Source organism: Orbicella franksi, chromosome 1 (genome assembly GCF_964199315.1).
Source record: "Orbicella franksi chromosome 1, jaOrbFran1.1, whole genome shotgun sequence".
Taxonomy (NCBI): Eukaryota; Metazoa; Cnidaria; class Anthozoa; order Scleractinia; family Merulinidae; genus Orbicella; species Orbicella franksi.
In genome coordinates, this window is record NC_138145.1 from 31,549,265 (window position 1) to 31,561,474 (window position 12,210).

At 37.4% G+C, this 12,210-nt stretch overlaps 1 protein-coding gene across 2 annotated transcripts in view; it reads left to right on the top strand.

The window, feature by feature from the left end:
• LOC145503218 (ubiquilin-1-like) overlaps positions 1–8,705 on the top strand; it is a 20,391-nt gene extending 11,686 nt beyond the window's left edge. The window contains exons 11-21 of one of the 2 annotated variants that reach the window (XM_081482699.1): positions 1,800–1,880; positions 2,578–2,623; positions 3,373–3,592; positions 3,978–4,170; positions 5,508–5,558; positions 5,658–5,690; positions 5,900–6,021; positions 6,478–6,566; positions 6,955–7,109; positions 7,424–7,508; positions 7,754–8,705. In XM_081482699.1, the coding sequence (XP_081338825.1) occupies positions 1,800–1,880; positions 2,578–2,623; positions 3,373–3,592; positions 3,978–4,170; positions 5,508–5,558; positions 5,658–5,690; positions 5,900–6,021; positions 6,478–6,566; positions 6,955–7,109; positions 7,424–7,508; positions 7,754–7,812 (1,134 nt within the window). In that variant the 3' untranslated portion in view covers positions 7,813–8,705. Of the gene's footprint in view, positions 1–1,799; positions 1,881–2,571; positions 2,624–3,372; positions 3,593–3,977; positions 4,171–5,507; positions 5,559–5,657; positions 5,691–5,899; positions 6,022–6,477; positions 6,567–6,954; positions 7,110–7,423; positions 7,509–7,753 lie in introns of both variants that reach the window. The other variant, XM_081482689.1, reaches the window with a different exon arrangement.
• The last annotated feature ends 3,505 nt before the right edge of the window (positions 8,706–12,210 follow it).

Below are 12,210 nucleotides of genomic sequence, written 5' to 3' on the forward strand. Positions count from 1 at the left end.
CCTCAATAATCTAGTATTTCCAACTGGAGCTAACTGAAAATAAATATTACATGACGCCAGTCACGTAATACATGTAGCGTGTTTAAACTTATATTTTGGGCTTCGTCTGTAGTTTTATGTACCTTGCGTGAAATAATGAAACAATGTTGTAATAACGACATGGATCAACTCTCTTTTTGTATATTTCCCACAAAGCAAGGCCCACAAATGGAACAAAAACAGACTAGAGTGCTCAACAATAGAGTTCTTTGAACATGCCGCATTATGCAAATTTGAGAAGAGACTGTCGCGAACCTTTGCATTTTACCTGTGTGAACCTCAATTGCCCAGAAATTTTTTTCCATATTATTATAGTAGAAACGACACTCTTTTGCCCAGTACTTGTTTTAGTTCCATATCGGACATACCAAGATGCGTTTTAAGCCCGTAAAACTACACATATTTTGCCGTTTTCATAGGGGCTTTAGAAGGGAATTCTTCAACGGTCGACGGAATTCTTCAAAATGCTTTAAAAATTTAAAACTTCCTATTGTTAGAAAGAAGAAAAGTAAAGCTCTTATGCTAAGTTTACCCCGAGTTCTAGTTTTGTAAATTGTTTCAATGCGAATACCGAGAACTTTGTCAATTTTCCAGATATTTTTTGCATATTTAATGAGGCAAAGAGCTATAGTTTCTTTTTTTGCAAATTTCTCAAAGACTTTAAATTCTAAGAAAATCTGCATAATATTTTCAAAAGTGGCTCCCTAAAAGCGTTCTTTAGGCAAAGTTTCAGGATTTTCGATTTTTCTAACCTGGCCAGCCATTCTTGATATTTCCAGTCAGTGACTCTTAAAACAGCAGCTGAAAGATTTTAAAAGCTCTTGCCAAATCCAGCGGGTAATATGGCCACCAAGTCTTTACCCTCTAAAAGATGGTTTCTTCTTAGTAAAATTGAATACCATTCTGGCACCTTGAGGCTAATAAATCTTCGCTGGGGCTAGCACAATCCACTGTGGGAAAAAAGATGGTGCTTGTACATTTTACCACAATGCCTCGTGAACCTAACACAGCCTCTAAGGCACAAAGAAAACCAAATTTTTACAACATTTGTCTCTGTACTAAGGACATTGTGTAGCCTAGGTTTAAAGATTTTAGAACTCTTCTACACGTTTTTATGAACATTGTTAAGGTTTTGGTGCACTATGAAGTATGGGTAAATATACCATTCACCATCTTTTATCGTATGGAGGATTTCACAAACCTTCCCCCATGACATTGTGTAAGTCACGCTCGAGTTATTCCTGGAATCATTCAAGCGAATTTGATTCACTTGTCAATCAAGATGGCCAGGCCGCACCAATCAGGAGCCCCGTTTGTGGGCAAACAGGTTTTTCAAAATCTTGGGCAAGCATTCCTTCCCTCGCCTCACCACCTCACCACCTCTCGCTTCAATTTATGCATGGCCAGAATGCTGAAAAGCTCTTCATACTTACTACGATGGCTAACAAAATGATTGCTCTGACTATTGTCATCATTTGTTTTTATAACCCTTATGTGTGTGCGGCTAGACTACACACCAAAACTGTGTTTGGAAACCTTAAAAAAAGTAGCTCAATACGTGAGATGTACCTTGGCAATTAGCAGCCTGGCCTTATATAACTGTTTTGTTTCTTTTTTGTTTTGTTTTGTTTTTCTTGTTTCATTTTTACCTTCTTTCTTTGACAGTTCACCAGTTGGCAACTTAACTTTCACAGAAATTAAATTTAGTGTGGTGGTGGACTGATATTCATTGTAACATTGATGTATGTGTTGAACTGTAGAGTTTGCCTGGAGGTTTCAATGCTTTGCAACGAATGTACACAGACATCCAAGAACCTATGCTGAATGCTACACAAGAACAGGTAGAGTATGGACCTCAGAAAACCTATCACATTGCTACTGGCAATTTTATTACATTTATCTTGAAAAAAGATACCTCTAAAAATGTTACACATGTATGATTTGCGTCAAGTTCAGTTTGTGTTCAAGGTAATAGCAGGGTTTGTATGGGTCATTGAAAACCTGTCATGGAATTCAGGAATTTTGTTTTCCAGACCTGGAAAGTCATGGAAAGTCATGGAAAATAATAGTTAGGTCACATGTAATAGACTGAGAAACAATTATTTGTATGTGTTGTTGACAAAAGAGAGCAGCTTGGCCCCAAATTCATATCGTCTGTGTCTGTTGAACTGAGTTTTTGTCTTAAAATATCCTGAAATAAGAACATTAATTTTGAACATTTTGAAAGTGACAGTTGAACTTAAGGTCACGGAAAAGGTATTCCAAAGTCATGGAATTTGAAGAGCTCAAAGGAGTACGAACCCTTGTAAATGTAGTCTTAATTGCTGTTACATTTAGCTACATGTAGCCCAGAGAGTATATTTTTTCCTCTCACTAATTGATCTCAGACAAACTGTTTCTTTTGACAAGTTATACAAGAAAGTAGTTAACTTTAAGCTTTGATAGTTAAATCCCTTGTTAGAGTAGTTTGGCTTACTCACTACGTTATTACAGTACCATGTAGACTGTAAACTGATCAGTTACTCTTTGTAGTTACAGCGGGCACAGAATAATCCATTTGCTGCATTGTTTGGAGGAGCGTCAGGTAATTTAATCTGCAGTTTTTACAATGGTAATGATCAATTGAAGTATCTTTGACCTTCCTTTTTCATTCTGTGAAGTTTATATGAAATAATTCATATATGAACTGCGGTTGTAGATGGAAGGTGAAGGATGATCATCGCAGTAAAGTTTCCAATTGATTTTTTCAGGCTTCTTCTTTCCAATTGCTTAAATTGGAAACTTTACTGCGATGATCATCCTTCACTTCATTCTCTCGCTAAATATTGTTTACCTGTTAGATTTCTTTTAAAATAATAATAAATGGTTTTAGCTTGGAGCCAAATGTTTTTAGAAACAGTTTTTGTCACACTTTGGTCTGACAAGTTTCAGACTTGGGAATCAGGCTTAACATCCGATTCCTCAGTGCATGGTCTGTCATTTATTTCTCTGAAAATATTTTTATTTAACCGTACATGTAAGAGATTCTAGTATAACAGAACATTCTCTTGAGAAGCCAACAGTGTTTATTTCTTTGTTGCAAATTGGCTCATTATTTTTCGTGTTCTTTAAAATTTAACTTATGCACTGGCACATTCAAAGCACTTCAGAGTCAGAATGTTATATTTAACAGGCAAACAAGGAATTATCAGGGCAACCAGATTCACAGGTTTGGTTATCCTGCATTTGAAACAGGGACAACCAGGGCTATTTTTGAATTTCAAGCACTAACTGCTTGTTTATTTCCTTTTTAGTGATGCTAAATCTATATACGGTATTTTGTGTAATTTTTAGGCACTGGTCCTGGGTCAAACCCAAACTCCAATCCTCAGCAAGGCACTGAAAACACCTCTCCTCTTCCCAACCCATGGTCTCCCTCTTCACCATCTGCTGTGCCCACTCAGCCAAGCACTGAGTCTAGCACCCAACCAGACCAACAACAGTCAGCCCCTCAGACAGTAGCATCTACAACATCCACAACTTCAACCACAGCTAATGCTTCTCCTGCATCTAGGTTAGTGTGAAAACCACTTATAAATACATGTAACCCTGCTTTGGGATTGGGTTGTCCTGGTAGAAAAGGAGAAGAACAGTGGTGTAATGTTACTATTATAGTGTGAGGAAAGAAAACTCTGCAGCTTTCAGTATATTTATAGAGCGGTTTTCAACTGAGTGTCATAACACCAAAACCAAACCAATCAATTACCGATTAGACTACTCAGCCAATCTCAAACCGTAGTTAAACCAAAACCAAAACCAAAGTAATTGTCTGATTTCTTTTGACACTTAATTGACGCTCTATTATGTGTTGTAGCAATAACAAAATCCAGGATGTGAATTTGAGAGATATCAGATTTCCAGGTTATGTATAGATTTTTAATCTGGTCATTTGTTTTCAGTGGCAGCAGTGGCCCAACTGCTAATCCCCAACAATCAGGTAGTCCTATGAGCAGCATGTTCCAGACACCTGCCATGCAGTCCCTTATGCAGCAGATGTCTGGTAATCCTGATATGTTCCAGAACATGATGCAGAGTCCATACATGCAAGACATGATGACACGAATGGTGCAGAATCCTGACCTTATGGCTTCTGTGAGTTCAGTTACAACTTAAAATAAACTCTTTTCTGTTTGATTATAAGGCTGTAGCAACTACAGTAGATTATTTGAATGGGGAAAAACAGGTGTACAGAAAACAAAAGTTGTACAATAACCTTAAGGTATCAGTATTCCTAAATTTCCCTCAGAAATGCAAATTTCTAAGTATGTTTTAATCACTGGTTAGAAAATTTGATGGTCTTCCTTTTTCAAAAAAAATTGGAATGATAAGCTCTTTTGGTTTTAGAGAAACAGAGGATAACTGATTTTGAATTTGTAATTACCACTGACAGAGTGTTGACAAATTCCTGTCGTTGCTAATGAATTCACTCTCTGTCGTGTGTACCTTGACCAGAGTTATAATTATCTTTCACAAGATCGCACTTTGATTCTCTGTTTCTATAAAGTTGTCCATAGTTTCTTCATATGATTATTTTATTTGCCGTTTCTACATTCTGAATTTTTGATGTCTTCAAAGAAACAGAAACATGCCCTTTTTCTTAGGGAAAGAAGTTGAAACGGTGTGAGAACAAGCGTTTACTCTGCTTCAAAGGTTGCCAATTTTGCAGCAAGCGATCATGGCTCTGATTATGATGGTGATCATGGCATTCACTTGTTGCAGTTTGTTTTCTCACTGTTTGATCTACAGTCAGCTTGTGATATTCTTCACATCTTTATAAAAGTTTGTCTCTGATTAGTTAAATTCAATCTGGTTTAAAAGTTATGGCTTTGTTTGCCAAAGGATCCCACAAGCATTCTAATGTTAAACTTTAGAATGGTATAAAAAGAAAATAAAGCAATCTTTGAGAAATCAAAGACACTCTTTTGATGGGTATTGTCTAAAGAATCAATTTAGATATTAATCACATTGCCATTATAATCGAGCTCTGTAAACGAACTTGATAAAGGTAAAAGGGTAAACATTGCTTCATTACGTAAAATTTCTATTAAAACCTTTTGTATTTTCAACAAAACAAAAGAACATATTCATATTCCTCTTTATTACTTGTAAGCTTTCAGGAAATGTATACTTTATTGGTTTTTTTTTTTTTTTTTCAAAGCCTCTGCACAAAAACGCACTGATGTAAGACGGTCATTATGATCTCAGCCAGTTACTCTTCTGGGTTATTCTTCCAATTCTTTGGAAAATTAACCTTCTACTAATACAAAGAAAGCCCCCTTTAAAACTTTGTGACAGTCCTGTGTTTGGAAATAAAGTTACTGTAAAGTCCTGGACCTTTCAATATATAGATTTATTAACCCGTTTTTACGTTCTTGAGGTATTATTGTGTTTAAATTGCATTTAGATGCACTTAATCCTTTGCTTTGCAGATAATACGGTCAAATCCAATGTTTCGAGGAAATAGCCAACTAGCAGATCAGGTAGGGTGATCACACTTTATGTATACCAACCTGTAGTTACAAGTTGATAGATATACGTGTAACTGTGTGAATCTTATCTTTTATTATTTTATTTTACAGGTTATGTCGAGGCTTCCAGAATTTATGTCACAGGTAAAATGTTTTTGTTCTTCCATTACATTGATAATACTAAAAGTATCCTCATTGTAAAGCTGCTCTGGCATTTGGCATTAATTTTGTTGCAAGTGGCTCTGTTAAGAACATTAACAGACTTCCTTTGAAAATTATGATGATTACTAGAGGCAATAATTATTATGGTCCATGCCTAAAAGCTGTGAAAAAACAATGCCTTCCTGTTACAGATGCAGAATCCTGAATTCCAGCAAGCCATGTCCAATCCCCGGGTGATGGAGGCCATGATGCAGATACAGCAGGGAATGATGCAGCTGCAGGCAGAAGCACCAGGCCTGGTACCAGGAGTGGGGTAAGCTGCTTGCTAGATTTCATCATTATTTTCATACTAAATAGATAGCACTATAGTGCTAACAATGCTGTGGGAAATGGTTTTTGCCGTTTATCCGATTAATCTGGTCAGATATGATTAATACAGTGTATAATGTCAGGGTAATTCTGGCTCTTTTTTCCAAAACTTTCAACTGTCTCTCTGCACCATACAGGAAGTTCTATTTGCTGTTGTTTAATTGCATTATTTCTTCTGAGATGTGCTCTCTGGCTTATTTCTCTGTCATTGTTCAGGTTTGTTTCTTGTTTTGTTCCCTCTGTCCCATCTCTAGCTCCTGCTGTGGGCTGCTGTTTCTGTCACTGGGTAGTCTGATGATCTGAGACAGTACTTGTTTGTGTTGAGTTTCTCTTGGCAAGGTTAGTTTTGTTTTCCAGTGACCGCCTTGGGCTAACATGATTATCATTTGTTCTCAATTAGTTTGATGGGTGCTCCACTTTCCACCATGACCACAGGCTCAACAACTTCTACAGGCAACACTGCTACCACTAGTCCATCTCAGACATCAGGTTAGTTTTTACTTATTTACAAGGGTTCCAACTTGCCCATCAATTTCTCAGCACCTAGCTTGACAGGAAACACCATCTCTAGATTGCTTGTGTGTTTACTTTACTATCTTTCAAATTATCAGACTTTTCAGTATGGCTTATGAATTTGAATCATTTACATTGCTGTTGTGTAGCTTTTTAAAATTAACTAGTTTGTATTGGAAATGGCTCTTGGCATAGAGCTGATTGTACAATAAATTTGGTCAAATAGATTTTACATAACTACTTAGCAGACCGGAAATAAGATAATTTTGTATTTTTCATGTCATAATGAAAAACACTGGTTATATCCCAAATTCTCACCGTCAGTCTCGGCCATTGAATATTTATATGCTTACTTCATGTTCAGGTACACCAGCTGGAACACAAAGGCCAGCACAACAGAGTGTCCCAGGAAGTACTCCAGGAAACACCCAGGGGAATCCTCAGGGGAATCCTCAGGGGAATCCCCAGGGGAACCAAATGGCACAGTTCATGTCTCAAATGATGCAGGCTATGACTCAGGTAGTAGTCCTTTAAGCTGTAGATATAGCATACATGTAGCATTTTTGAGGTAAATTGTCAAAGAATGAAACAAACATCAGTATTTTTCAATGCTAGTTAGCTGTTATCATGGAATGTTTATTTGGCTGTATTGTAGGTTGTGCTGTGTTTTGTCCAACCATGCATGTCATTGGCTGTATTGAAATCCTTTATTATACTGTGCGTGTTGTTGTTGCAATTTTTTTTTTTTTTCGAATTTTGTGGATGGATGGTGACAACTAGCATTTTATTTTCTTTTAGTATAATAATTGTTTGGTTACATTTGGCTTTACTAGGGTCAGAATCCTGAAGTGATATACCGCACTCAGTTAGAACAGCTAGCTCAGATGGGCTTTGTAGACCGTACTCGGAATATTCAAGGTAGGACTTGAGAGTAACTGCTGGGCTTGAACGCTTAGAGAATGCACTATTTTATCAATATCTCGTTTTCGTTTCAAGTTTCACTTCTTTACTCTATAACATTGGAACACACACACATATAGAGGCAAAACCTGTGCAGAAGCTGACTTGTTCTCCTTTCTCGACGATTTTTGAAGGAAAGGAGGAACTGTTGTGAATTTCATTATGTATAAAAATGTAACAATTTGTTTCCGTGTCCTTTTCAGCTTTAGTTCAAACTGGTGGCGACCTCAACGCTGCCATTGAAAGACTTCTACTGCAGTGACGATTAATGGACAATGAATGCTTTCCTTTCACATCTGGCAAGCTAATGAAAATTGCGAAAAAAAGAAGCTGCAGTAATTGATGGCATTTCAGAGTCAAATGTCTTTTTTCTTCTTTCTCTGCCTCATGAACAGTGTAACAGGAAATGCAACTAACTAGCAAGCTTCTATCGTCTGTTACCTGGCTAATATCGCGGAACATTAATTGCTTATTATGTGTTTTGTTTGGGAGTCAGCCGGGGGAACTGTTTTTATCGTATAGTTTGTTCATGCTTAGATATCATACACAGAAACATTTGACTAATACAAGTGAAATTGCAAGTGCTACGGATTTTGATACCCTGAAAATCTATAATTTCCTTCTTTTCCTTTGTTTTTAAGTGCCTGCTACCTTAAATGGCAGTACCGGTTACTCAATTCAGCTACATTTATAAAAAATAATGGCTTTTCTCAAGTTCATTTTGTCAAACTGTAAATTAAGAACAGTTATTGGATGGTAGTCCCTCTCTCGTGGGATTTATCGTGATCTGCTTTTGACAAAGTTTATTTATAGCAGTTCTTTTGAATTTTTAACACACTTTCGGACTGCAATCAAGGCATTTTGGGTCAAGCACAATATCAGATTGTTATGGAACTAATCTTTTTGAAACTGTTTCAAAATATGTAGAGCCTGGAAGGATAATGGAAACTCCTTTTCAACCGGGAAGCACCCTTTTCTTATAATATAAATATTGTTAAATATTGTATTAGGCGTCTAAGAAATGGCCAGTGCGTAAGACGTTCAGTGTGGATTAATGTACAATTCTGAAGCAAACAATAGTTGTCTGCTCAACATCTTTTCAGAATACCATTTTTATTTGTGAACCTTTTTACAGAAGCAGCTTGTTCCCTACAATTGAATTGTTTTGGTGTGTGTTTCTTTTTCTGCCTTGTATAAGTGATGCCAAGCACGAAATGAGTGCCACATATGATATTGCTCATGTTAGTGCTGAACTTAGTGTTACAGATGCCAAGTAATCTCAAGAAAAGGTTGACTAATACTCTAAGTACTCGGTACTTAGCCAATCAGACACTGGCATAGCAATGCTTCATTGGAAGAATAAAATTGTTTGTAAACTGCGAACAGAACTGTTTCATGGAAGGTTGCCAGAAAATTTCAAAACGTATTTGACGGGACAAAATGAAGTATAGGTACTTTTAAAAAGATCACAATGTTTCTTTTAATTTGTAACACATTTTTCATCGAACTCACATCTTTGTCAGTTACAGAGGTATCTGAAAATTCGTTTGAACTTATAACAACCTAGAGAAGCATGCCTAAATTAACTATAGTTACATACGAAAATTGATAACAAAGAAGGCATAAATAATAACAATGCCTGAAGCATAAGTGTTTAATTGACGTAATTGACTTGTTGATTTAAAGTAGGCTTTTCCCAATTGACATGCAGTGCATAGCCTTCTTGAGTTTGAGTTGAACGTTTGTGAAGGTAGAACAAAGGATTTAAAGGCAATCTGTAGAACAAGATTGTGGCAAGGTGCGAAGCTTTGTAACTGGTTAAAGATGTGAGAAGACCTTTCAGAAGAGAGATAATAGAAGAGAATGATCGTATAAATGAACCATTCTGCATACTCGAAACTGAAGTAATAATAAAAGAAATTTAGCTGCTCAGTTAAATCTGGGTGCACTTGAAAAGACTCTGTAACTTGAAAGGTCAGCTCTCTCTGAGATGGACATAGTCAGGCTCTTGGTCAGTGGAAACAATTAAGTCAGTTTTAATGCCCAAACAAAGACTGATCAAATTACATGCCAGGCATGGAACAAAGCTCCAGAACCATGGGAACTGAACTCAAGTTTTCCTTGGCTGCTTATTATAGCGGAGCTCTTGCGCGCCAAAGGCAGAGCCCCATACCCTAGAAAATTTGGTAACCCATCGATCCCAAAATATTTTGGTTGTCACGTCAATGTCCGTCCGTACGCCAAGCCCAATCCCTTAAAAAATAAGAGAGCAGCACCATTACCATAGGTTGGAAATCCATGTTACTGTTATTTGAAGCTGTCAAAACAAGGTATCCGCTGACCAGTATTACGAAACCATATCACGGGCTCAGGTTTAGATCTCGTTGAGGTCGCGTGTATTTTGAAGTTGACTGCCGACCGGGTACTGGTTTTCGATTGGACCGCAGGCTCAAGTCGGGTTATTACTCTGGGGGAGACGGAGGGATTACTTGCAAAGGCAAAATTTCGGCGCAAATTAACCCCTGGCGCGTTGTTGACTTTTCATCTGACATATTCCTTGAACAATCGTCTCTTGGAAAGTCCCTGATATATTGCATACGTAATTTCTACAATCTTGGTTACGCTTATTGGGTATATTTTGTTAATATTTAACTGGAAAAAATAGCGAAACCACATGCTTAAATTGATCATTTTTCTCAAACATGCTATTTGACGTTACTTTTCCCAGTGATCCTAGCTACTCGAAAATTTCCTCAGCGTTATTCTATTAACAACCAGCATGAACCCTCCCCTAGTTCCTGTTTGGCTTTCATCTAGGCCTTCATGGTCAATTCATTTTGTGACGCAGGCAAGACGAATGGACTACGTGACCTTAAAGAGATTGACCACGGCGAAATATTGGGGCTTAGGAACTAGGCAAGCATGAGCCCCAAAAGGAAATGCACGCGTATAGGGAATCTGGGTTATTTTATGGCTGTTTCTACGGAAATTTCGCGGGTGCTATTCAGAAAAAAAAAATTGTACCTGCGTTGTTTTAAGGAAACTACCACAAACTATATTTCAATAGAAAGGTCATGAACCGTAGAATTTGGAAAAAATATCCACTGTTTTGGCCGTGCCTTTGTTGAGAAGAAAGAAGCAGGGAAAGGGACAACAACCGGTAGTCATTCGGCTTCAAACGAAGGCAGTGATGTTTAAGTACTGCACAGTGTTAATCAGCATGCGTCAATCTCTCAAAATGTGTCGAGGTTTTCCAGTATTCTTATTGGCTATTTTTTTTACAATAATTGTCTAATTTCTCGCGCGCTGATTGGCTCATTTTTACCATCAATAAGAGTACAGACGAATAAAATTTTAATTTATGCAAGCTTTCAAGTTCAACTTTCAGCTGTCAAACTATCAACTTTTTAACCAATGAGATTTTATGGACTTTTTTAAGTAGCCAATCAAAAAGCGAGAAAAGCTATTGACAATGCTCGCGTCATTTTAAATAAAATACACTTATCTTTGTTAAATTTACGGCAAGTTTACGGCGTCTTTTCCCCTTATTTATTCCCGGCATTTGACCATTTTGGGATCTTGTTATTGTAAAAAACAAATCGACGTCAGTTTTTTTATGCGTCTTTTCTCTTATTGACGATAAATTTCGTCATAACATTGTCAAAGTTTACTGCGGAACCACTTTGACAATGTTATGACGCAGTTTATCATCAATAAGAGGACAGACGCATAATAAACTGACATCAATTTGTTAAATAGACCCATAAAGTTATAGTCGTTATTGTATCGAATAATTTGCCGACTCTGTTGGGTTCGCGCCTGTCACAAGAGAAATATCCACGATATAAAATATCCCCGACACCCTTTGCTCCTCGATGCTTAAGTGATGTTCTGGCCAAATTTCATGACATTCAGCCAATTTTACATACCCTATTAGTTCACAAGCATGTCACGCCTTTACTCGGATGTATGTCAACAGAATATGCCGCCATCCAATGAAATCATGGCACCCCTAGCGTTCACAGCGAGCGAAATGATTTTCGCGGGAATTCCAATGGAATAATAATGCAACAGTCACATTCTCCTTGTTGAACTTCAGTGTGCATCTATGGAGCAGTCTTCACCTCTCGTAAAAAATGGGAAAAACCAAGAGAAATAAGCGGGGTAAGAGTACAGGTACAAATATGCATGATCCCTTGTCGCTGTCGGTCAATCGTGTCTTCGAGAAATTCCACTTTTGTCCTCTTCCTAAGTTTTGGCTTCGATTTTTTCGCTGTTCAAGGTGTTACCGCCATATCGCGAATCTCGATCGGTCTCCAAACATCGTTTTAAAAAAGAACAAACGTTTAAGTTTATTCACGACAACGAGTTTGACCGAAAATAGAACAAGAATAAACAATTATTTACAACATTAGACGGCTGAACGGACAAACCCCGAAAAACACAAACTTACAGCTTTTTCCCGAAATGAATGATTGACCTCTGGTGGACGATGATCGCGAAAAGGAAATTATAAGAACAGCGACAATGACTAGCTCTAATATAACTCGAAGAATGTTAGTTTGACTGTTGCCACAGAATTTAAACTACTAGTCTTATTAACATATATTATTGACCTCACGCGCGCGCGAAAATACCAGATGTCCCGCGGGGCCTCTTG